General features: G+C 41.7%; 3 protein-coding genes across 9 annotated transcripts in view; 1 reads left to right on the plus strand and 2 right to left on the minus strand.

Annotated features, from left to right (window-relative positions):
• Positions 1 to 196: 196 nt before the first annotated feature.
• LOC143356075 (guanine nucleotide-exchange factor SEC12) lies at positions 197 to 2855 on the minus strand. Its single transcript, XM_076791460.1, has 4 exons — positions 2478 to 2855; positions 2013 to 2389; positions 1238 to 1932; positions 197 to 1168 (listed from the first exon to the last, which is right to left on the minus strand). The coding sequence occupies exons 1-4, from the start codon at positions 2613 to 2615 to the stop codon at positions 1083 to 1085; spliced, it is 1296 nt and encodes a 431-aa protein (XP_076647575.1). The 5' UTR covers positions 2616 to 2855; the 3' UTR covers positions 197 to 1082.
• An 11302-nt stretch (positions 2856 to 14157) lies between these two features.
• On the minus strand, positions 14158 to 17449 carry LOC143356186 (uncharacterized). Of its 3 annotated transcripts, none has more exons than XM_076791666.1 (6): positions 17241 to 17449; positions 16445 to 16476; positions 16259 to 16360; positions 15989 to 16175; positions 15571 to 15903; positions 14158 to 15231 (listed from the first exon to the last, which is right to left on the minus strand). In XM_076791666.1, exons 1-6 carry the CDS (start codon positions 17313 to 17315, stop codon positions 14785 to 14787), a joined length of 1176 nt encoding a protein of 391 aa, XP_076647781.1. In that variant the 5' UTR covers positions 17316 to 17449; the 3' UTR covers positions 14158 to 14784. The 3 variants fall into 3 exon arrangements, with proteins under 3 accessions (XP_076647781.1, XP_076647780.1, XP_076647782.1); XM_076791665.1 differs by having other exon boundaries at positions 16250 to 16360; positions 17241 to 17446; XM_076791667.1 differs by having other exon boundaries at positions 16250 to 16360; positions 17018 to 17365.
• Positions 17450 to 17989: 540 nt separating this feature from the next.
• The window catches only part of LOC143356120 (uncharacterized), a 41117-nt gene continuing 34116 nt past the window's right edge, over positions 17990 to 24990 (plus strand). For 3 of the 5 annotated variants that reach the window (XM_076791548.1, XM_076791550.1, XM_076791551.1), the window contains exon 1: positions 17991 to 18303. The gene's annotated coding sequence lies outside the window, so the exon portion shown is untranslated. Of the gene's footprint in view, positions 18304 to 24990 lie in introns of all 5 variants that reach the window. The other 2 variants (XM_076791549.1, XM_076791552.1) reach the window with 2 other exon arrangements.

Below are 24990 nucleotides of genomic sequence, written 5' to 3' on the forward strand. Positions count from 1 at the left end.
CTTCTCCCGTCTCTAAGATTTAAAGTGACAAATATTGCGTAAAGATTTCACATTCTTCGCGAAGCAAGAATTCATCTACAAAATTTATATTAATCATGGTATTTGCAGGTTTAGCGGATAATTAACTGTCAAACCTACCCTTTAACGTACAGTTTGTTTTATGAAGAGTTGCACGCTGTAAGGGAAATGAGGATCCTTTCTTTCATACGTTACAGTTTATTGCATTAACAAAATGTACATTCTTATGTCCCTATACACAACTCGTCGCACAACTTTGATTTATGAATCGGTGAATCATCCCCCTGGTATGAACTCTCTATGGCATTCTTATTCCTTACGGGAAACTCTCGAAACGACAGAACGCTGTGTACCGTGCGAGTGTGTGCTATTTATACGCGACCAGTTCACCTTGATCTGTCTTTTAAAAAAGAAAGAAAAAAAAACGAAATCCGTCGACCATTTGTAGGAGACACGGATTGCGAGAAGAGGAAAGGATAATGGAATAAAAATGGCGTCGGACGCCGAAGAATATACACAAATGTGGTCACCGTGTACTAGCTTGGCTAACTATACATGGAAATATTGTACAGAGTAAATTATTTAATTTATAAATAAATGCAGTAGCCGAAAGAAGTCTCGCCAAGTGTTCCGTGCACGAAGAAACTGCGGCCGTAATACGTTTGTCTTTAACGAAGATAGTGTCTCTAACACGTGGTAAACCATTGAGCTCTAGACATCGACGTATCTAGGGAACGCGGGAAATTAATAAAAGAACGTCTATGTACAATAATGCTTGCCGAAAACGGTGCAATATTAACTGTTTATCACAGTAGCGTCGGATTCAACGTTGTTAAATAACCGAGGGTCCCCGGAGGACCCTTCTAGGAAATTGCAAATAATTCGGTGCATCGCTGGAACCGTGCACACACGCGTTTGTATAAGGCCTACTTCCTTCTCTCTACTTCCATTAAGTTTTACGAGCCGGGAAAGGCGTGTGAGAAACTTCGATATTCGGTCCGATATCAGACAATCCTAGAGAAAGTGCTGCTCCTCGTGATCGCATCGTGAACATACGTCTTGGGTCATATCCCGAGGTAGCTGCAGAAGATGAACGCGGCGCAGATGCTGAGGATGATCACGATGGTGACGAACCAGAATGGCAGTGTGTCTGAAAGAAAATATATTATCAACAACTCCTCCTTCATTTTCTGTAAGATTAGGTCGAGTAGATCCTCACGTCTAAATGGGATGCTGTGTATACAAATCTTGTTGTCCACCGAGATGCTGACGACAGCAGTTTCGGTGTTACTGGTGATCGCTGGACCATCCAGTTTGGTAGGCAAGAACTCCAAACCAGTTACGAACATGCTATGCGCCCCGGGAACGTGTAGAGCTCTCCTCAAGCTAAAGGCCACGTATATGTCCACGCTGCCCGAGAACATTGTCCCGACAGCGACGAATTTTCCATCGTCGGATACTGCCAGCGCGGATAGCGTTTCATAATAGGGCGCTACCTTCACTATGTTCCCAGAATCGATGTCCCACATCTGCAGGAAGCTGACATTCTTCCCAACCACGGCGTTCGACAACATGAACAGCTGCGTCTTGGACTTGTCTTCCACCAATTTCGGGAATCGACATCTTTTGTACATGTACTTGAGGCCATTCGGAGGCGACCATGTCAGTTCTTTGTACTTGCTGCCGCTGTTCACATTCCACAGGAAAGCTTTACCGTCTTTCGCGATGCTAGCGATCAGCACGCCGTCCAGACTGAAATCTATATCGTCGATCTCTTTCGTATGCGCGTTTAGATCGTGCAGCAGTTGCAGTTGTGGGAACTTCCACAGTCTTATATGACCATCCGTGCCACCGGTGGCCATGTACTTTCCGTCTAGGCTTATTCTGACGATCCTCTGCAGGGGCTCCTCCTCGCTGTGAACATAAAACATAGAAGATAAAGAATCAACTCGAGAGACAAGTAAACGCATCGCATTGTAAGTATCGATAGCTACCTAAAATCAGTCTGTACACTGTCGGAAGGCTTGACGATCAACTGTAACTTTTTGGTCTTTATATTAGAGTTATCATCCTTGATCTCCTCTATCCTCTCTCTCGAAGCATTGCTCTCCTCTGTGTTTTCTGTGCTCTTCCTGTGCCTAAGACCTTGCTTCCCACTATCCGTCTCTTTCACAACTTCTCCATTCTCCACAGTGACCACCCTGGTGTTTACATTGTACAATTGACAGTGGCTCTCCTGGCCAGCTGTGATCCAAGTTCTCCTGCCGTCGTTGTAAGCTGTGCAGTTCATCACAACGCTGGGACCCGTCTCGTGTCTAGTTACCTCTTCGGCTACGAACTGAGTCCCGTTGTGCGACAACTCAAATATTTCCTGCAACGGGATGATGCGAATGAACGTGGTACCGACTGTTGAACATGATTTTTGTTCGACTATAAGGAAAATTAGAAGCAGTACTCACAAATCCATTGGCCACACCAGTTTTCGAGGATCCTCCGCCGCCACCTACGAGGATGTGTCTGCTGGTCAGCATCTGCAGGGTGTACAAGGGGAAGTTTACCCTGGCCAGCAGGCCACAGTTGTTCCTCCTGGGTGGCATGATGTCAAGTGAACGCCTGCTGTGCCGCAAACCTTCTCTGTTTTTGATCGCTGTCGCCCAGACAGGTGTCCGTCGATAGCCGAGGATCGCGACCAGCTAGAAAATCCGAATGCCGTCCAGTTGCTCCATCACGTAACGAGAAATCTGTTCCCACCGAACATTGTTCAATGTTCAATGTTCATTCGGTCACGTTCAACCCTGGCGAAACAGACGACAAAACAGCGATGAACACGTATTCAATCACAGACGAGGTACAGGATAGACCTATCGTCGAATGTATTTTTGTGGCCCAACTGAACCAACTGGTGGCTGTATTACCAACTGAAACTAAAATCTGCTGACAGCGTCGTCAGTGGTAGGAATTAAAATTAAAGATAGCTATATATAGTCACTGCAGTCTCGCGAATGCAATAGAATATTGTTTTCTAAAATGCTTCGACGATCTCAAATACTAATTTTGATTATGATTAGTTAAACTTTGTGTTGGGTATAAATAATAAATTAATGAATCACAGACGAGGTAAAGGAGTAGACCAATCATCGAATGTATTTTTGTGGCTCACGTCCGCAGGGCTCTAGAGCCCCCTTACCATTTTTGTGTCAAATCCTACCGTATCGGTCGGAACTAATATTGTGGAACCAATATCACAGACGAGATGTAAGAGTACGCCAGTCACATTATACTGTTTCGTGTCAAATGATATGAAATACCGAGTAATCTTAATTAGAAATCTTAACGAGAATCGAGTATCTTGTATACTTCGAATAATCACGCATAAAAGTTACTTTGACATGCTTTAAGACATGCTCAAGACATGCTTTAAAAGTTACTCTGTATCCCGAGTTCTATTAGCCATTTTTACTAAAAAGATTAGGTGGTAAGATAGCCAAGAGGGTATTCGACAGCATCATTCGTAAGAGGAATTCTTACAATCGTTAAACAAGCAGAGACAATAAATTTATCAGTGTACATTTATCCGTGGTTCAAAAGTTATTCTGTACCTTGAGTTTTATCACTTTTCTTTACTAAAAAATTAGGTGACAAGATGGTCAAGGGAGTGCTCGTCGACATCATTGGCGAAAGGAATTGTTATAAACATTTATATTATAACAGGAGGTAAGGTTTATACAAACGGCGAGATGATAAGGCGGTAAATCAAGCGAGCCAAGGACGATGGGCAGCGGATTTGATATTTCGGAATTTTGGAAACGATGGCCTCGCGACAAGTATGACAACAGACGTAAACAAAAGGTTTACGTTCACCCGAGGCCGGCCTCGAGCTCGACCAGCTGAGCTATTGTCAACGCCGGGACACGGTCGCACCGAGGCAGTTCTTATATGGATGCCATAAACTTTTTGTTTGGTAATCCACATAAGAACTGTGGTGGCCCGAAATGGTTTTTGCGTTACCGGAGTTACCTGTACGATAAATTAATGCGTGCGAATATTCATGGCTTGAAAGTTATTCTATATCTCGGTTTCTATAATTTATTTTTACTAAATAATTAGTTAGCATGATGGTCAAGGGAGTGCTTATCGACATCATTGGCGAAAGGAATTGTTATAAACATTAACGAGCCACAAATAACAAATTTTACAGTGAACTGCGTACATAAATTAATGCGTACGAATATTCATGGCTTAAAAGTTATTTTATATCTCGGTTTCTATAATTTATTTTTACTAAATAATTAGTTAGCAAGATGGTCAAGGGATTGCTGGTTGATACCATTACCAAAAGAAATTGTTATAAACATTAAACAGTCAGAAATAATAAATTTTACAGTGAATTGCGTACGATAAATTAATACGTACGAATATTCATGGCTTAAAAGTTATTCTATATCTCGGTTTCAATAATTTATTTTTACTAAATAATTAGTTAGCAAGATGGTCAAGGGATTGCTGGTTGATACCATTACCAAAAGAAATTGTTACAAACATTAAACAGTCAGAAATAATAAATTTTACAGTGAATTGCGTACGATAAATTACTGCGTGCGAATATTCGTAAATTAAAAGTTACTCTGTATTTAGAGTTCTATAATTTATTTTTACTAAATAATTAAATGGTAAGATGGTCAAGGGAGTGCTTATCGACATCATTGGTGAAAGGAATTGTTATAAACATTAAACAGTCAGAAATAATAAATTTTACAGTGCATTGCGTACGATAAATTACTGCGTGCGAATATTCGTAAATTAAAAGTTACTCTGTATTTCGAGTTCTACAATTTATTTTTACTAAATAATTAAATGGCAAGATGGTCAAGGGAGTGCTTATCGACATCATTGGGGAAAGGAATTGTTATAAACATTAAACAGCCAGAAATAATAAATTTTACAGTGAATTACGTACGATAAATTACTGCGTGCGAATATTCGTAAATTAAAAGTTACTCTGTATTTCGAATTCTATAATTTATTTTTACTAAATAATTAAATGGCAAGATGGTCAAGGGAGTACTTATCGACATCATTGGCGAAAAGAATTGTTATAAACATTAAACAGTCAGAAATAATAAATTTTACAGTGCATTGCGTACGATAAATTACTGCGTGCGAATATTCGTAAATTAAAAGTTACTCTGTATTTCGAGTTCTATAATTTATTTTTACTAAATAATTAAATGGCAAGATGGTCAAGGGAGTGCTTATCGACATCATTGGGGAAAGGAATTGTTATAAACATTAAACAGCCAGAAATAATAAATTTTACAGTGAATTACGTACGATAAATTACTGCGTGCGAATATTCGTAAATTAAAAGTTACTCTGTATTTCGAGTTCTATAATTTATTTTTACTAAATAATTAAATGGCAAGATGGTCAAGGGAGTACTTATCGACATCATTGGCGAAAAGAATTGTTATAAACATTAAACAGTCAGAAATAATAAATTTTACAGTGAATTCCGTACGATAAATTACTGCGTGCGAATATTCGTAAATTAAAAGTTACTCTGTATTTCGAGTTCTATAATTTATTTTTACTAAAAAATTAAATGGCAAGATGGTCAAGGGATTGCTTGTTGATACCATTACCAAAAGAAATTGTTATAAACATTAAACAGTCAGAAATAATAAATTTATCAGTGAAATGTGTTCGATAAATTAATACGTGCGAATATTCATGGTTCAAAAGTTACTCTGTATCTCGAGATCTATTAGGTATTTTTACTAAAAAATTAGATGGCAAGATGGTCAAGGGATTGCTTGTTGATACCATTACCAAAAGAAATTGTTATAAACATTAAGCAGCCAGAAATAACAAATTTATCAATAATTACTATCGCGGCGAACGAAGTCTGGCGAAGTTAGTTTGGGGTGGGGGAGTTGCGCACCGCGCACCGCGCACCCCACCACGGCGTCCGCGCTCAGTCAGTCAGTCGTGGTGCGCACTCAGGACGGAACGGGAGGGCTCCGGGACCAGAAGGACGAAGGACCTTGGAGTTGACCAGAGGTTCTCCAGAGCTGCCCTGGCCCACCCTGGCCTACCCTCACCTACCTTCGAGTGGACCAGGGATCCTCCAGAGCTGCAGTGGACATCAATGGTCAACCCTGGTCCACCTTAAGGTTCGCGGTCGGACAGCGGTTCCTGGAAGCCGTCTCCGCTCACCTTGGTCAACTTTCAACAGCTGGTAAGTGACAATACAAATATACATTTTCTATTTTGGTATATGTGTTTATTCAACGAAAGCCGTCAATTACACTGTCCAACACCAAAAAAATTTTGCAATACCTTTTGGGTGATTCTTATACACTTTGTCATCCTAAAACCGAATCTGAAAGTAGAATTGCTCCATCACGCAACGTTTTCGAAAAATTTTGGTTTTTGTAAAAATGCCCGATTTTGATACGAAACGACGTGTTACGCAAAAACTAAATACGCGAGAAAGTTCAAATTTGAGTCAAGGGATAGAGGGGACTCTCCTCTACATATTCATATAGTCAATTATATTTTTATGTACTTCCTAATAGTTGTAAATGGTTGTTAAAGTTTGAAAATGTGCCGACGCGGGTACTTTGTACGCTCTATTTTTGTATTTATGTGAAAAATCCTTTATCTAGCAGGAATTTACTATACAGGAATGCATTCTACAGACATTTCTGGTAAAGAAACCATTCACGAAAAGTATTTGGTTCCCTTAATGTACGAGAAGGATCAGAAAATGTTAATTGACAGCGTGTGCGCGACGCGTTCGCGCCAGACGGCCATTGCAGCCTTTTCGCGACTCGCCAGGGCCGTCGCTATGCGTAGTCGATGTTGCTACCACTCAAGTATGTCTTTGCTTACTATGCTTAATTAAATACATTTTTTTTTGTCTTTTTGGGTGCCAATCATTACAAAAGATTATAAAAATACGAGTTATATTCACATTTCATTGTGGAAATTAAGCATTTGTAATGATCAGCATTTATCTTTTGTAATGATTGGCACCCAAAAAGACAAAAAAAAATGTATTTAATTAAGCATAGTAAGCAAAGACATACTTGAGTGGTAGCAACATCGACTACGCATAGCGACGGCCCTGGCGAGTCGCGAAAAGGCTGCAATGGCCGTCTAGCGCGAACGCGTCGCACACACGCTGTCAATTAACATTTTCTGATCCTTCTCGTACATTAAGGGAACCAAATACTTTTCGTGAATGGTTTCTTTACCAGAAATGTCTGTAGAATGCATTCCTGTATAGTAAATTCCTGCTAGATAAAGGATTTTTCACATAAATACAAAAATAGAGCGTACAAAGTACCCGCGTCGGCACATTTTCAAACTTTAACAACCATTTACAACTATTAGGAAGTACATAAAAATATAATTGACTATATGAATATGTAGAGGAGAGTCCCCTCTATCCCTTGACTCAGATTTGAACTTTCTCGCGTATTTAGTTTTTGCGTAACACGTCGTTTCGTATCAAAATCGGGCATTTTTACAAAAACCAAAATTTTTCGAAAACGTTGCGTGATGAAGCAATTCTACTTTCAGATTCGGTTTTAGGATGACAAAGTGTATAAGAATCACCCAACAGGTATTGCAAAACTCGAAAAAAGTTTAATTTTGTTGGACAGTGTGATTATTTCTGTATTTTTAATTCGAATTTGCTCCGGAATTTTTCACAAGTTTCTTTTCTTGAAATTACATTATATTATATTTTTGACATAACATTAGTACTCTGAAATTTTATTATATCATATTATATTTTTGACATAAAATTGGTATTCTGAAATTATATTATATTATATTTGTAATATAAAATTGGTACTCCTCCGATCGGAGGTCCATCGGGGGCTCACTCACGAGCCGGGCCGAGCTTGTTGTTTGTTGCGTCCTAATTTCGCTATATTTATTTGTGATTAAAATTGTTCAACTTTCAAATTAAAAATTATTTCTGAACTTTCAAAAGTTCTTATCCTAAAATTTATTTATCTGACTTAAAATTGGTATTCCTCCGAACGGAGGTCCCTAAGGGGCTCACTCACGGGTGCGTCCTGTGGGTGAGTGCGGGTATTAGCGAATCCGGAGCGATCCAAGCTTGTAGGTTGTTGCGTTCTAATTTCCCTATATTTATACCTGATAAAAATTGTTCAACTTTCAAATTAAAAATTATTTCTGAACTTTCAAAAGTTCTTCTAAAATTTATTTATCTGATTTAAAATTGGTATTCCTCCGAACGGAGGTCCCTCAGGGGGCTCACTCACGGATGGGGCCGTGGGTGAGTACGGGTATTGGCGAACCCGGGGCGACCCTAGCCTTTATGTTGTTGAGTCCCAGTTTCGTTTGATTTATTTAGGATTGGAATTGTTCATCTTTCCAATTGAAATTTATTTCTGAACTTTTTAAAAGTTCTGTTTCTTAAAATTGCTATGACCCTAACCTTTATGTCGTTGCGTCCCCATTTCGTTTGATTTATTTCCTATTGGAATTGTTCATGTTTCCAATTGAAATTTATTTCTGAACTTTCAAAAGTTCTTATTCTAAAATTTATATATCTGGTTTTAAATTGGTATTCCTCCGAACGGAGGTCCCTCAGGGACTCACTGCTGTGGGTGAGTACGGGTATTGGCGAACCCGGGGCGCCCCGAAGCGCCACCTCAGTAGATGGAAGTTCTGACTTCATCTACTCTTAGTTTCGTGTCGGGTAGGCCGTACTTGTGTACGGGGTTATTTTGGCTCTCGTGAGCACGTTAGATTCGCACTCTTGTGCATGTTAGGTAGGCCGTACTCGTGTACGGGGTTAGTTTGGCTCTCGAGAGCTGGTTAGATTCGCACTTTTGTGCATGTTAGGTAGGCCGTACTCGTGTACGGGGTTAGTTTGGCTCTCGAGAGCTGGTTAGATTCGCACTTTTGTGCATGTTAGGTAGGCCGTACTCGTGTACGGGGTTAGTTTGGCTCTCGAGAGCTGGTTAGATTCGCACTTTTGTGCATGTTAGGTAGGCCGTACTCGTGTACGGGGTTAGTTTGGCTCTCGAGAGCTGGTTAGATTTGCACTCTTGTGCATAGTAGGTAGGCCGTACTCGTGTACGGGGTCTTCATTTCTTCATCGAATACTTCGGCGTTACTTCATTTTGTGTCTAATTATTATTAGTCTGTTTCAGTTAAATCACAACAGTTCACCATGATTATCGTCGAACGAAGACAACGAATTTTAAGAAGACTTCACAGTATTTATAAGTTCGTATTAGTTCTCGAGCAATTATTGTGTTAGATTTACTTTGTTAGTTTCGCTTGTTGATTTTGGTCACAGCCTTCTGCTGTGACCAGTTGGTAGCGTCACCCTCGAACCAGAGCCTTCTGCTCTGGTTCGCTTCTTTCATTTTTCTTTTTTGTAAATCTGAGCCTTCTGCTCCATTTTTATTATCTCTTTCATTGTTCAGAGACTTGTCTGACTTAGTTTTCTTTTCTCACAATAATTGCTCGACTTGCATGCGTGCGTTAGTTATTAAGCTTGTTTGTTAGTATTATATATATGTCGAGTAATTTTTGCCCTAATTTGACTTTGCTTGGCTCGATTTTTGACGCCGACACAGCCTTCTGCTGTGTCGGTCCTTGCTTGTATGTACCAGACCGGTTGGTATCGGTATTCGGCGTAGATCCATTGAGAGGGATGGTTGAGAGACCTGTTCACTCGTGTAAAATCCTCTCTGCTGTAAGGCCACCCGAGTCGCCTCAACGCTAGTCGTTGTCTGGCGACAGGTGGGTGGGGGAAATGGGTATCGTTTGAACGCTTCTCTCGGCCATCGCTCTTCGTGAGGACACGTCGGGTATCGGTGCTGGCTGGAGTTGGTTCTGCAAGCATTGTACGCGTCGCGTCACCCTCGATCCAGAGCCTTCTGCTCTGGTTCGGTTTTGTTTCTCTCTTCGAAAGAATCAGAGCCTTCTGCCTGATTCGTTTTTCACCCACCGTGGATCGGAGACTTCTTCTCCGACTCACACATTTTTTATCCGCAATAATTACTCGACATACGCTGCGAAATTTAGTTTGTAAAACTCGAAAGCGTCGTTGTAAGAAAGGGAGTCAGAAGGAAGCGTATTGAATTCCTTCTGGCTTCCTTTCGGGTCTCTCGTGCAGCAACCTCCTCGTGGTGAGACCCGGGCAATCGATAATATTCTCTATTTGTTAGATCTTCTATTATCTTGCAAATAAAGAATAATATCGAGCTAATGGCTGCTCATTTATAATTTGCGATAACATTGTGAAATCAAATTTAAGACGTACTGATAATAAAAACTTGTGTATTTAATTGAATTGTGTGTCTGAATTTATTTTAAACCTGCATGGGGTGGGCCAAGGGTCCTTCCTGCTTTCCTTCGCTCTTTCCTTGTTTACCTTTGGCCCACCTACGCCTTCTTGGCACCTCCTATTAATTATTAATCGAAACACACACTTCTTGTTTCGGAATACTTTTTCATTTAATAAACATCGTACATTTTTTCTGGATTTGTAATTGAAATTTGCTCCTGAACTTTTTAAAAGTTCCTTTTCTTAAGATTGGAATTGTTCATCTTTCCAATTGAAATTTATTTCTGAACTTTCTAAAGTTCTTATCCTAAAATTTATATATCTGGTTTTAAATTGGTATTCCTCCGAACGGAGGTCCCTCAGGGACTCACTGCTGTGGGTGAGTACGGGTATTGGCGAACCCGGGGCGCCCCGAAGCGCCACCTCAGTAGATGGAAGTTCTGACTTCATCTACTCTTAGTTTCTTGTCGGTTAGGCCGTACTTGTGTACGGGGTTGGTTTGGCTCTCGTGAGCCGTTAGATTTGCACTCTTGTGCATGTTAGGTAGGCCGTACTCGTGTACGGGGTTAGCTTGGCTCTTGTGAGCTGGTAGATTTGCACTCGTGTGCATGTTAGGTAGGCCGTACTCGTGTACGGGGTCATCGTTTTGTCTTTATTTCATCGTCTTCTTATACTTCGTTGTTCCTCCATTGTTTTGTGTCTAATCATTACTAATCTGTTTCAGATTGAGTACAACAGTTGCAGAAATTTATCATCGAACGAAGACAACGCATCGTACGAAGACTCGTTTCTTCTTCGATTATTTCTGTGTTCCTCCATTTTGTGTCTAATTATTATTAGTCTGTTTCAGTTAAATCACAACAGTTCAGCATGATCATCGTCGAACGAAGACAACGAATAGTAAGAAGACTTCACAGTATTTATAAGTTCGTATTAGTTCTCGAGCAATTATTGTGTTAGATTCACTTTGTTAGTTTCGCTTGTTGATTTGGGTCACAGCCTTCTGCTGTGACCAGTTGGTAGCGTCACCCTCGAACCAGAGGCTACTACTCTGGTTCGTTTCTTTCTCGTAAATCTGAGCCTTCTGCTCCATTTTTATTTTCTCTGGAATTGTTCAGAGACTTGCCAGATTTAGTTTTTTTTTTGGCTCACAATAATTGCTCGATTCGAGTGCGTGCGTTAGTTATTAAGCTTGTTTATTAGTATTGTATAAATGTCGAGTAATTATTGCCGTAACATCACTTTGCTCGGTTCGATTTTTGATTCCGACACAGCCTTGTGCTGTGTCGGACCTTGCTTGTATGTACCAGACCGGTTGGTACCGGTGCTCGGCGTAGATCCATTGAGAGGGATGTTCGAGAGACCTGTTCACTCGTGTAAAATCCTCCCTGCCGTAAGTCCACCCGAGTCGCCTCAACGCTAGTCGTTGCCTGGCGACAGGTGGGTGGGGGAAACTTAGGGTATCGTTTGAACGCTTCTCTCGGACATCGCTCTTCGTGAGGACACGTCGGGTATCGGTGCTGGCTGGAGTTGGTTCTGCAAGCATTGTACGCGCCGCGTCACCCTCGATCCAGAGCCTTCTGCTCTGGTTCGGTTTTGTTTCTCTCTTTGAAAGAATCAGAGCCTTCTGCCTGATTCATTTTTGATCTCCCGTGAATCGGAGACTTCTTCTCCGACTCACACCTTTTGCTCCGCAATAATTACTCGACATACGCTACATGGTAAAGTGACCTTTTCCGTCTGTGGAAAAGGAATCTTTACCATTTAGCGATCTGCGAAATTTAGTTTGTAAGATTGTAAACCGTAGTTGTAAGAAAGGGAGTCAGAAGGAAGCGTATTGAATTCCTTCTGGCTTCCTTTCGGGTCTCTTGTGCAGCAACCTCCTCGTGGTGAGACCTGGGTAATCGGTATTATTCTCTATTTGTAAGAACTTCTGGTAATCTTACAAATAGAAAATAGTATCGAGCTAATAGCTGCACAATTATAATTTGCGATAACATTGTAAAATAGAATCGCGTAGAGGGCGTAAGAAATATAGTTGTAGGTATTTCCGGTATTGTCGGTATTATATCCTCTCTGACGTGGATGTGGGATCTGATCCAGGCTAAAAGTTGGTATAGGGGCAGCACTATACCAGAGGCACATAACCACCGGGCGTGAGCACTCTTATACCCTCTTCGGTTTCAAAAATATTTGAAGAAATGTGAGGGAAAATTGTGCGCGAGATATAAAGATATGTCCAACATCTTTATTAATAACGTCGGTCGTTGGAACGAGCCGCAACGACGGACTTACACAGTAACAGGTGCAACGATCTCTTAAAAGCTTGGACTTTTTATTTCGTATTTTGATTTATAAAAAAATACACGTTAATACATGGTGTGTACGTGAAATGACGCGGTACAGTACATATTTTTTGTTCTCCGGAGTGACGAAGTTTTATCCCGTTCGGTCTTTAAGAATAAAGTCTGTGATCGGTTGTAACAAATGTTTCTGTTTAAACCTTATGATTATGAATGGGAGGGGATCTGTATCGATTCTCTTCGCACAGTATATCAATACTTCGCGTTGTCTCGCGATTAAAATTACTTCGAACGACGCTGTAATCGTTGTGCTCACGATAAGTCTCCGGTTTACAATGAAATCTTTGCTTTCCTACATCGCTCGACGGAATTGATATTGTACGCTTTAACACGTCGAAACGATTACTTCTTATTTTTCCGGTTTTTCCCCGTTTCTTTTTTTCTTTTTTTATCATTTTCGTGTGCCGCTGTTCCATTCACACACTCGCGCGATTCGACTCACTCGCTCTCTCTCTTTCTTTCTCTCCCTCTTACACGTACATATTGTCCTCAACTTCATTCTGGCTGGCTGCTTTTGGATGGACACTGTATTATTGTGTACGATTAAAACTCATCGATGCGACAACTAACGTATTTTCACTCCTAAACTTATCGCCTTATCGACACCCGAAGCGCTGTAACGATCAATGCCGCCATTGCACGAATTGCATGCAATAATTGGAGCATCTGAAACATTTCCGGCAAATACGCAGCTTTTATCGAGAACAATTCTTTCGATCCGAGAGCGTCGATGTTCTAGGCCGAAACGATTTATTCAAGGCCGTATATTACGAGACTACAGGAGAGGTCATCGACGTTATGACCTTCAAACGACTTTGAACGTATACACCCTCGGATCGAACAATTTTCTCTTTCGCTCGTCCAGCAAATAGAACTAGAAAACATCTTGTATATAGTGACTGAAATAAGGATTAGAACGCTCAGTTTTTTGGGCACAATTTTGCATAAACAAGTGCCATATTAATGTATAATATGTGCACTTCTTTACAGAAAGCTATACCTAAAGGAACTGGCGATTCCCACATTAATTTCAAATGTTTCGCGCCATGGTACGGTCGATAAGGCGTGGTGGCGATATACGTTTCGATTAACAGTTACGCGGGAAAATTAAATTCGATGTATCAAATGCACGGTTCGATCGAGATCGAGAACAAGCCGGGCTCGAAGATCGTCTACGTAAGATCTATATCGTCGGTAACGGTTCGTTAAAAGTTAACGTGTCTTCTGGGAAAAGGTGTTTGTCATATTAAGTTAAACTGCAAGCTATACCACAGAGCTTAAGTAGTATGTACGCCGTTATCGATTATTATCGCTATCCGGTTCGGTTCGCAAAGAGACTCGCTAGAAAATAGAACGTGTACTAATGGCGGTGGCTGTAGACGCGCGCTCGCGCGAATAATAACAGAAATTACAGCATCGAGTCGTTTCTCTTAATCTTGTTTTCTTTTCTTTTTTTTTCCTAGGAGCTGTAGGCGGTGTCTGCTTTTCGTTGGACGAACTTAACTGCCAAACGTTACGCTCCCATTCGCTTGGAACTGCGACGAGGAGTTGGCCAGCCACGTTTAAAAACACAGTAATCTCTCGATATACAGGGTGTTTCGTTTATCCTGAATTCCTTGTATTTCAGTTGTATTCCGCGGATACAAAGAATCGTACCAAGAGGAAGTTGTTCGGTTCGGAACGACGGACATTGTGATACATGAATTTTCTTAAGATCATCAACATTTCATCCGTGCTAATATCGGTTTTTGTTATACACGAGTTTCAAGTCAGTAGAATATATGATAAAAAATATAGAGTTTCATTTAAAAATTTAAACGTGACCTTCGCAGGACTCTCCGAGGTCGTCGCAAAGTTAGATAACTATCATCGGGATATGTCTTCCTCGATACCGCACAACGTTCGTCTGAAACATTTCTTTGGGGTTTTTAATTTAAACCTGGCATACTGTATATCGAGACATTACTGTATACTGATTACTTGTAGGGGGAGGGACAACGACATCTGACGTTGAATTCTTAATGATTAATTAATCGTTTCTTGATACGCTTAGACGATTTGTCATGTTTGCTGCGGATCCTCCTCTTGCTCGGACAGCAACGGGATGCCGTTCAGCTGATCCACGTTATTGTTCTCCGTCTCGTCCTGCTCGGAGAGCAGCGGCACCACTTGCTGGTTATTGTTGTCCGTTTCGGATGGTCGCCTGCTCTGCACGGACAAAAACGACATCGGTATCGTGCCCGATGGGGTCGTCGGCGCCGATCGCGACAACCATCGTTTCGTTTTGTTCCTTGAGCTTGGAAGTCCTAGCGGCATGTACATCTTTCCTCTTGTTCTCCGGTCTCGGTGAGAACCGGTCACGTCGCCTGGACTTAGAGGCCGTTGCGTAGAGCCGTTCCCGTTCGTCGTGCACAAAACTTGCGGTCGGTTCTGATAACAAGGCAAAACGGTGCTATGCCCACTGGGTAGCTGTGGCAGCTGCTGAATTTTATCTAGAAGTTCACGTAACTACCAAACGAACCAGTGTGTTAGAAGACATACGAAACACAAGGTCTACAACAACATACAATTCTTCTATTTGTAACCAATAGATTACGCTGTCCACCAAATTTTAACCATCACGCGAAACACAAAGAAACGGTTGAAATTTTTGTGACAGCGTAACCTGCGACATTTTCTTGCGAGAACAATTTGCAGAAGCGTGTACACCTGTATTATTTGCACATTATCTCGCTCTTTGAAAGCAACTGTCGCAAGTGAGTTCAACTTGCCAGTTTTGCTCTCTCAAGAAATGTCCCAAGTTATTTGCTAGTGTATTGGCATCTTAATCAATGAATGGATTAGCACCTCTATCGTTGGACTAGTAGCCCGTGGCGGTGAACACGGAGATTGAGCAGCTAAACTCGATATGTCAGACGTTGTCCTATGATTAGCCAACGAAACAACAGACCCCACGTCCATGTTCTCCATCCTCTCGCATTCGACTGCCGAAAGTTCGTCGGCGCTGTTGTTACTAGAATACGGTGGTGGAATTATGGTATTCATTTCGTTCACCAAGGAATCCAGCGTGCTGGCCTGAGAGAGCGACCTGAAGTACCGCATTACGAATCCTGAAGTTCCTTTGCCATTCCCCTCGTCGTATCCAATTACTAAGGGATACAGATCTGGCTTGGCTGTGACCTGGAACATACCACGTACATTGGAAAGCGAATTCACACAAAAATTCATTAAGTTGATGGATTCTATAATACTGTACAGAGTGTACCTCATTGTACGGGGGAGGCAGGGCTTGAACAAAGGAACTACAGTGACTGTAATGCGGAGATGGATACCAAGGGCCGGTGGAAGCTCTGTCGGAAGAAGCACAGTCTTCCACCATGACCGAACGATGGCGTCTCCATAGCCAGCAACCGCATGCTGCTGCTATTGCCAATCCTATAAGTACTGCTGCCCTGAAGAGTCAAACAGTACGACATTAACACAGCTGTCAAGACACATCGGATACACATAAATCTAAAACACCGACCATAAGTACCAGTAAGTCCAAATCAAGAAATTGAACATGTCTGATGCAGAGTGCAGCTGGAATACACCGTAACAACAGCCGAAGGAACAGCACTCTTTTGGAGGCGAGCAGCTGAAAAGTATCACCAGGACATAGTTGATACACTTCCGTAGCAACATAGCAAGTTCAACGGTACAATATGTTGATTCAACTTACACATGCCCCCCATTGCACAGCCTAGAAGAAACCTTAAAATCAAAGAAGAAACATCAGCGATACGCTACATACAAAGTTCATAGAATCTCAAACATGGTCTATGAAAATGAAGCGGATACATTGCATGCTATTATTATTAGATTGTGGATTTTGTGCATTTTTGAGAAAAGATTAGAAGAATTCAAGAGCATGAACGTGTAATCTTCGATTGATAGAATTTATTAAAGAATGGCTGCTGTGTCTTACAATTGATTGATGCAGAACATTTTAATTTCGCACGAATATCCACAGTCTACTTATTATTTCCCATAGGTGGTCGAATCGAACACGGAACATAACTCGGTGGTAAAAATTCGGAAATGTCCCAACACTCGTTGCGAGAAAGTCCGTGGATGCTGCCGTGTCTTATCGAGGAGCATCCGACTTCGTAAAGGATTGTTTTCGTCGCACGGTAACGAGGTACGAGGGTACATGGACGGAAGAGGACGAAAATTAAAAGACAGCTCGGGCGTGAATAAAACGGGACTGCGGCGAGCTTATCGTGAAAATAAGTGGACGTGATGAAAGACTTACGCATGAACGAGAAATACAGCGGACAGGGGTTCATTGTCTAGACACGGGCGAACCGTGCGTAAAACCGACGTATTGATCGGCCTCGGGCCGAGCAGAATAGAACAAGGAGACACTGGTACACGAGATATGCGCTAACATTCTACGGGGCTATAGCATGCTGCAGCGGTACACACGACGGCTGCATCATTTGAGTAGCCGAGTTGTTCGTCGTCGCCGTCCTTACTTGATCGACGAACAGCAGCGTCAGGAGTGCGGTCAGCACGAGCACATCGAACGCGCGGCCTACAGCTTGCACCATAATTCTATCACGGAGTGCATGCCACCGCGCCACCTTATATATGCATTTCGTTTATCATATATGTATCTAGCGAAGGCTGCGGAACAACCCGCCTTCCTTCCTAGTGCAATTCGCTCTTCCGGGCCTCGCGCTCCCCGTGATTAATCCATAATTAACCACCATCGTTATTAGTCGAAATTGACCCAATTTCCCGTTTCAGGTAACCTTTCGTTTATTTCTGTTTATCTCGTTACGTACAGTCAACATATAATTAAACGAGAAACATTGTTTGCTAGATTGAAGCTATTTTATAATTTGATTGGATGGAAAAAATGATCAACTAAAATATTCCGATAACTCGACTGTCTCCTGCTTTTTAAAAATCAAAGTTTATCGATATATTTACAAGACTACATATCTTGATAAAATGATTTTACGTATTTATGATAAAAATGAGTAGATCGAATGCAAAACAGCAAAGGCATTTAAAGAATTTAAATTCAAGTCAACAAGACTTTCTCCCGCGCATTTTTGTCCGACCACCCCCATCGTTCGTCGATCGATACATCGATTCCTCGATTGCCCGCGGTCGGTAAGGTAGATGATGGTACGGCCAGAGAAGGGGTGGTGGCGCGACGATCTGATTGGGCCGCGGGGCAGCCGCTGATCGGCGATTGGTCGCCGCGGGTTGTGTACACAGTCGGCATGGGGGCCAGCGTATCTCGTGCTCGCGATCATTCGGAGTTCGCGCGTCGTGGAGCGCGGGAGTGTCGCTGCGCGATAGTCACGCGCCCTTCTACACGTTGTGTGTTGTGTCGTGTCGCCGAGTGGAAAACGCGGGCTCGATCAAAATGTGACAGCCCGAACGGTCTTTCTGGTGCATCGAAAACAATCGACAGATCGTTCGACGAAGAACGAACTTGACCCGGACAGTCGACGACGTGCCGGCGACCGCGAGAAACGTTCCCGGGGAGCATGAGTTTGGCGAGCGCGTGAAGTTTGGCCAAAGGTGAGTCGATGTTTTGTGAATATTGCATGCGTACTTTGCGCTGTCCGTGAACGTTGTTTCCACCGAAAAATCGTTCGCGGTTCAACACCGGGAGACCGGAAAACGTTTACTTTCTTTACTCGGTTGTTTGCCGGATTACGCTATGGTGTAATCTTGCTTACGGAACGTCACTCGGACGTAACGCGATAGTGTAACGCACTGGCATTGCGGGACAGTGATTTACGGCATGAGTAACGCGTTCCCACGCGGCAGCTGGGTCGAAATTGATAAACGAACTGCCGGATGTTTATGCTGCTTTTAATTGTTGCATACAGGTTCTGGTTCGTCGGTCAGCTTTGTTGTACAGTTTTGCCAGATTTTGTAGACCGGTTTTTGAGGGTAGATGCCGGCTCGAATACTTACACTGTGTTCTTGATAGATCGATCAGTTCGATTGCTGGATCGATATTGATCGATGGATCTGTGGAAATAGTAAAACATTTTATGAAATTCTTATGTAAATACTTTCGGGAAGGACAGGATCGAGGATTTAATTGCGAATAATTAATGAGATTACGCGCATGATTTAATTTGCTCCCACGAATCAAATTTACCGCGCCTCGGTTTTCGACTTCCTGTCACTGGATGCGTTCCACGAAACTCGTACTCAATTTCTCTTCCTCGAAACTTCGCAATGTGCTATTATCATTATAATTTTACGGTATGGCGAGCAAATACAGCGGGGGGTAAAACGAAACGATTAACAACAATATACGAACAATATGTTAAAAAACCTAGATAAATAACTGAATAAATAATGGGAGAAAATAACAATTGGTTTGCAAGAATTAATAGTAAGAATAAATATCACGAATTAGTAGGTAGAATTAGTAGCAAGAACTAGTAGTAAGAATAAATATCAAGAATTAGTAGCTAGAATTAGTAGCAAGAACTAGTAGTAAGAATAAATAGCAAGAATTAGTAAAAAGAATAAATAGCTAGAATTACTAGATAGAATTAGTATCAAGAACTAGTAGTAAGAATAAATAGCAAGAATTAGTAAAAAGAATAAATAGCAAGAATTACTAGCTAGAATTAGTATCAAGAACTAGTAGTAAGAATAAATAGCTAGAATTACTATTAAGAATAAATAGCAAGAATTACTAGCTAGAATTAGTGGTAAGAATAAATAGTAAGAATTACTAGCTAGAATTAGTAGTAAGAATAAATAGCAAGAATTATTAGCTAGAATTAATAATAAAAATAAATAGCAAGAACTACTAGCTAAAATTAGTAGTAAGAATAAACAGCAAGAATTACTAGCTAGAATTAGTAGCAAGAATTACTAGTAAGAATAAATAGTAAAAATTACTAGATAGAATTAGTAGTAAGAATAAATAGCAAGAATTACTAGTAAGAATAAATAGTAAAAATTACTAGCTAGAATTAGTGGTAAGAATAGATAGCAAGAATTACTAGCTAGAATTAGTAGCAAGAATTACTAGTAAGAATAAATAGTAAAAATTACTAGTTACAATTAGTAGTAAGAATAAATAGCAAGAATTACTAGTAAAAATTACTAGCTAGAATTAGTGGTAAGAATAAATAGCAAGAATTATAATCTAGAATTAGTAGTAAGAATAAATAGCAAGAATTATTATCTAGAATTACTAGTAAGAATAAACAGCAAGAATTACTAGCTAGAATAAGTAGTAAGAGTAAATAGCAAGAACCACTAGCTAGAATTAATCGCAGACAACACGAATAGATAGGAAGAATTATTATCGAGAGTAAATATCAAGAATGAGGAGCAAACTAATGATAACAGATTGAGACCAAGAGTGAATAACAAGAATTTCGAACGGGTACAAACTCGTGCGAATTGCGAGGGTAGTAATGTTGACAAAAATCAGTATCGGCGAGTGTTCCGATGTCAGTTCAAACAAAGCGTTATCAAACGAAGTTGTACAACTTGTGTCGTACGATAATCGCGCGTGACGCGCGCTTGTATGTTTGTGTGCGTGTGTGCGTAGGGTCCCATTAAACGATAGTGTGCGTTTCATTGATTCGCGACGGGCACTCGATTCACGTTTCGCTCGGGAACGTTAATCTCGACGGCCGCTTCCGGGAAACGGAAGGCGCTTCCAGCGAGTTCCTCGTACCGGAAAGGGTCGCGTACACAGCCGACTGAAAAGTCTTTCACGATTTGCTCGTCCGAAAGCATCAAGGCCGCTCGGACTAAAATTTATTTATATACCTATTATACGCACATCTATACATAGAACATTTCCGCCATCAACGACGTGGTTCCCGGAGAAACATTGTCGTCGAATCCTTTACGGGCATTACGCGATCGGAGGCGAAATATAAAAGAAAAAGTTTGTATTTATCGTCGATCCCGCGAACGATTATTTTATCCAGGTATGCATGCTACCGCTCGCGAACTGGCACGGCTTATGCATATTGCATGCGTGTTCGCGTACTATCGCTGGGAAGAGGGTTTAGACTGTCCTGGCCATCGAGTTTCCCCGCGCTTCTTTGTTTTCACGAGCCTCTTCGACACGCTTCGAGTCCGATTCGATGATAACGGGCCCCGGCCAACGCTGACCATGCTCCCGACCAATCGATAGTCGAAGCTAGTCACCTCGATTTCCCACAGTCCCCATAAATCCATCGCGATCCGTCCTAAATAGATCAAGAACCATTCCGTTACCTGTAAAGCTTGCTCGAACGCGAAAAACGATGATGCACCATCAGATTAAAACGATTCAGGAAAGAAACGAATATCTATTTGGCTCTCCTATACCTTGCAATTAATACAGTTTTTATTTTTCAGACAAATCCGGGGTCTATTAACTCCTCGATGTGGCGGGTAAACGGTTTGAATTTCAAATGAAACTCCAATTGATTAATCACGAGGCTCTCGGATTCCAGCGTTCAATCACTATAATATCCATCGAAACGCACCGCTAAAAACGGAAGCTATCGATTCGACGCTATTTGAATCCCGTTCTAAATTCGGTTGGTCCCCGATCGGGAACGAAACGCGTTCAGAACCGCGATGCACCCGGTTCTCCTCGGAGAGAAAGAGAGAGAGAGAGAGAGAGAGAGAGAGAGAGAGAGAGCAAGCCATTAATATCGAATCGATCGTCGCGCAACTATGGTCGATCGGAGCTGTTGCAAAGGGAACTCTCTCCTTTCTTGGCCGAACAAAGAAGTTCGTTCATAGTTGGCGAACGGTGTGCACTCGACCGCCTGAAGTGCATCCAGCGCGGCGATGCACTCGCGCCAGCCTTTGAAAAATTCGGCGCGAGCAAGCGTCGACATTCCTCTTCCGGACGTTCCGCGCTCATCCCGCGGGAAACCCGACGAAATAACAAACCACCAGTGTTTGGTAACACGTCTTGAACGAGATACCTCGCGTTTCATACGTGGAACTTTGCTGTTGCGAACATTCCACTTTATATTGCTTCACTGCACTTCATTCATTGATCCTATACATTTTGTTTTGTTATATTTTATTTTGATCTATTTGGTTATATTTTATTTTGATCTATTTGGTTATATTTTATTTTGATCTATTTGGTTATATTTTATTTTGATCTATTCTATTATATTTTATTTTAATCTATTCTATTATATTTTATTTTGATCTATTTGGTTATATTTTATTTTGATCTATTTTATCATATTTTATTTTAATCTATTCTATTATATTTTATTTTAATCTATTTTATCATATTTTATCCCGTTTTCTTATACTATCTCCTTACATCCAACTTCGTTTTCTTTAAACATTCCTTTTTTCCGCCGCATATTTTCGCCGTATTGTTTATTGCAGAATCGAGTTCAATAGGGCTTGCATTGTACTTTGTGGAAAATTGATTTTCGGTTTATAGCCAGAGTTGCAGGGGCCGAGGGAGTTTTATTGTGCGCAAAGATCCGCAATCGGATAAATCGATGTATATTTTAAGAATGTATGTAAATTGCTGCCGGGCATGGCCAGCGATAAAATCGTCAGGCAATGTATTAGCCCACGTGTACTTGTTACGAGCGTTTTCTTCTACCGGAAGTGGTACCAGACCACGTGTCGGCAAGGGCGTGATCGCTCGACTGCGAGTTATTGCACAGCATTTTTCGGACTTCTTCAAGTGTCTTGTTGAGAAGCGAGTAAGGTGAGATGTTCGTTTTCTAAAATTTTCAAAGAACGCAACAAAACTAAGGATCGATTGTTTCTAGATGAGAATATAACTGGTCGGCGTGAACCCTCTCGGCAAGAAGAATGCTAATAAAATGGAAATGCCTGGTTTTGTGACAAATTACGTCGAAGAGCGTGCGGGGGTTAGACGCGTGTAGGTTTGGGGGGTTGAAATATGGGGAACACGGGTCGAGCAGGTGAGAATAGGCTCGCGGTGCTCTTCCGCAGCGAGTCGGGGCCGGCCACTGGGAACTTTTCCTGGATTCGGCCGACTGACGCCGCCTATTTATATACCCCGTCGGTTGTAACTGGCTGCAATATAGCCGGGTAACTCGGTTCAAAGTTTGCCTAGCCCCGGTGGCGGATCAGAAAGGGTCACGTGAACTGGTCTCCAAGCCTAATCGATTTCATCGCCGCCTTCCGGCTTCTTCTTCTTACCCGAAATCTCTCGGCCTCGACTTGCGTAAGCTGCTAGCCTAGAAAAATTCACCTCTAGAAGTGTCCACACCTATACAAACGTATCTACATATCAACAAAAATCGTACTATAAAGATTTAACCCGTTACCGTTAATTTTATAGGACGGTCAATAGGTTCCGTTGAAAATCTTCCAGTGCGAGTCGATAAAGCAAGCCGCTAAGTTCAGAGTTCGTTGTACAGTGGGATTCCATTCATTAGAACTTCATTTATCGGAACCATCGCTGTCAGAATACCCAATTTACCGAACTGGTTACTGGGCTCCTATTATGCGAACTAACTGTTCGGAGCTCGCAGCATACCGTTTATCCGAACTTGTAGTATTCGTAGAAACAATCGCGCAACGCTTCTTCCGCTAATGCTTGAGAAACACAGAAACCCTACTGTCTACGTATTCGAATAGGTGAGCAGAAATCCAGTTATACGGACGAAGAAACGATAGTGGAGGGGAGGGTTAGCGGACTCGGTTCGTTCCCCGAAAACAGTTTGCATAAATCGAGTCCCACTGCATTTCACTGTGGCACACTCTCCAGACATGGCCCCGGCAGGCTGTCATCTGTTCAGGCCCCTCTAACGTAATTTTTCCGGGGAAATAATTGCATTAAAGAACTGAAAAAATGCGCACTGATCACTTCATAGTCAGGAAACCGCAGTCCTTTTCGAAAGGGCATCCCTAATCTACAAGCTATATGGGGAAAAGTACTACAAAATGGTGGAGAATACTTCCAAACATAATCTTGTAGTCTTGGATAAAAGCTGAACACACCGAATTCAGTTGTGCAAACAAAATAATTTGCGAGAACGTTAACCGCTTGCGCTACAATTTATTTTGTGATCAGAACTTCTTTTATGGCTATAATCTACTAGGAAAAATAGAAAATTTATATTTATTGTATAACCACGGCCAAATACTGACTGCGATAAGATAGAATTTCATTTCAATTGAAAGGGAATTAATGATATACGTATTTAGAACATTCTGTTCGGTCTTCGTCACGAGTCCGACTCTTCGAGTTTCGAATTCGGAAAAAATTGTGGGATCACGTTGGCATAAGCGTCGCGTGGCTTGTCCTATGTAGCCGAGTGCCGCGCGGCAGGTGTAAATAAAAGCGAGCGGGTATAACCAACCCTCGGGCAGCGAAGCGCGGCCAGCCGTGACCATTCTCTTCTGCCAGTTCCATTGTCAGCTGGTCTCTTCTCTCTGTTCTTGCCACCGCGGGCCGCGCTCCGCTTTCTCGCATACTAATTCCCCATCGAGGAGCAGTCGACGCTCCCGTCAATCCGACGGGATCGTGGAAAACTTTTTTCAAGCCGGATCCCCTCGCAACAGCACTCTTTTACGAGGCCTCCTTAAAGCGGCCGGGAGAGAAAGAGAGAGAAAGAGAGAGAGAGAGAGAGAGAGAGAGAGAGAGAGAGAGAGAGAGAGAGAGAGAGCCTCGCGTGGAAACGAGTCCGGTGCGTCGACTGGTGACAGGAAACGATGAGGAGGGCAGCAATCATTGTCCATTGTAATACTTTCGAGACGGGAGGGAATGCGCCGCGAAAATTGTACCTCGTCGTCTCTCTCTCTCTCTCTCTCTCCCTCTCTCTATTTCTCTCGTTCAACTGATAGAGTCTGATAAGAAAACTTGTCGCTCTGAACTGCTCGGACCTCGAAATTTCAATTAGCAGCTGTACCAATGCCCTTTACAAATTAAATCCAGCCCTGTTCCATTCAGGAACAACTGAAATACATTCTGTAAAACAGTCTCGATCACTTACTGCAACCTACTAGTAATTGACATAATGATCGATACAGATGGAAACACATTTCTTCCGATCTAGAATATTTCTGTTCTATTCTATTCTATTCGTACAATATTCAAATATATATATATAATTTAATTGTTTAATGTTGCTTCAACATCAGAGGTCATTAGCAACACGGTACATTTTCTTACAATATATTACACAAATTTGTATCCTTGATATACTTGGCAAGACCGGCGATATACTCCTTAGAACTTAACAGAACGGCTAAGGATCTAGGCAACTT

Source organism: Halictus rubicundus, chromosome 8 (genome assembly GCF_050948215.1).
Source record: "Halictus rubicundus isolate RS-2024b chromosome 8, iyHalRubi1_principal, whole genome shotgun sequence".
Taxonomy (NCBI): Eukaryota; Metazoa; Arthropoda; class Insecta; order Hymenoptera; family Halictidae; genus Halictus; species Halictus rubicundus.

Coding starts and splice junctions, on each gene's coding strand:
- LOC143356075 (XM_076791460.1), bottom strand. CDS start 2,615: ATGCCACCCAGGAGGAACAACTGTGGCCTGCTGGCCAGGGTAAACTTC. Junction 2,390..2,477: donor CTGGTGTGGCCAATGGATTT/GTGAGTACTGCT, acceptor ATCCCGTTGCAG/GAAATATTTGAGTTGTCGCA. Junction 1,169..1,237: donor ACACAGCATCCCATTTAGAC/GTGAGGATCTAC, acceptor ATTTTCTTTCAG/ACACACTGCCATTCTGGTTC.
- LOC143356186 (XM_076791665.1), bottom strand. CDS start 17,315: ATGGTGCAAGCTGTAGGCCGCGCGTTCGATGTGCTCGTGCTGACCGCA. Junction 16,361..16,444: donor CTGTGCAATGGGGGGCATGT/GTAAGTTGAATC, acceptor GATACTTTTCAG/CTGCTCGCCTCCAAAAGAGT. Junction 15,904..15,988: donor TGCCTCCCCCGTACAATGAG/GTACACTCTGTA, acceptor GGTATGTTCCAG/GTCACAGCCAAGCCAGATCT.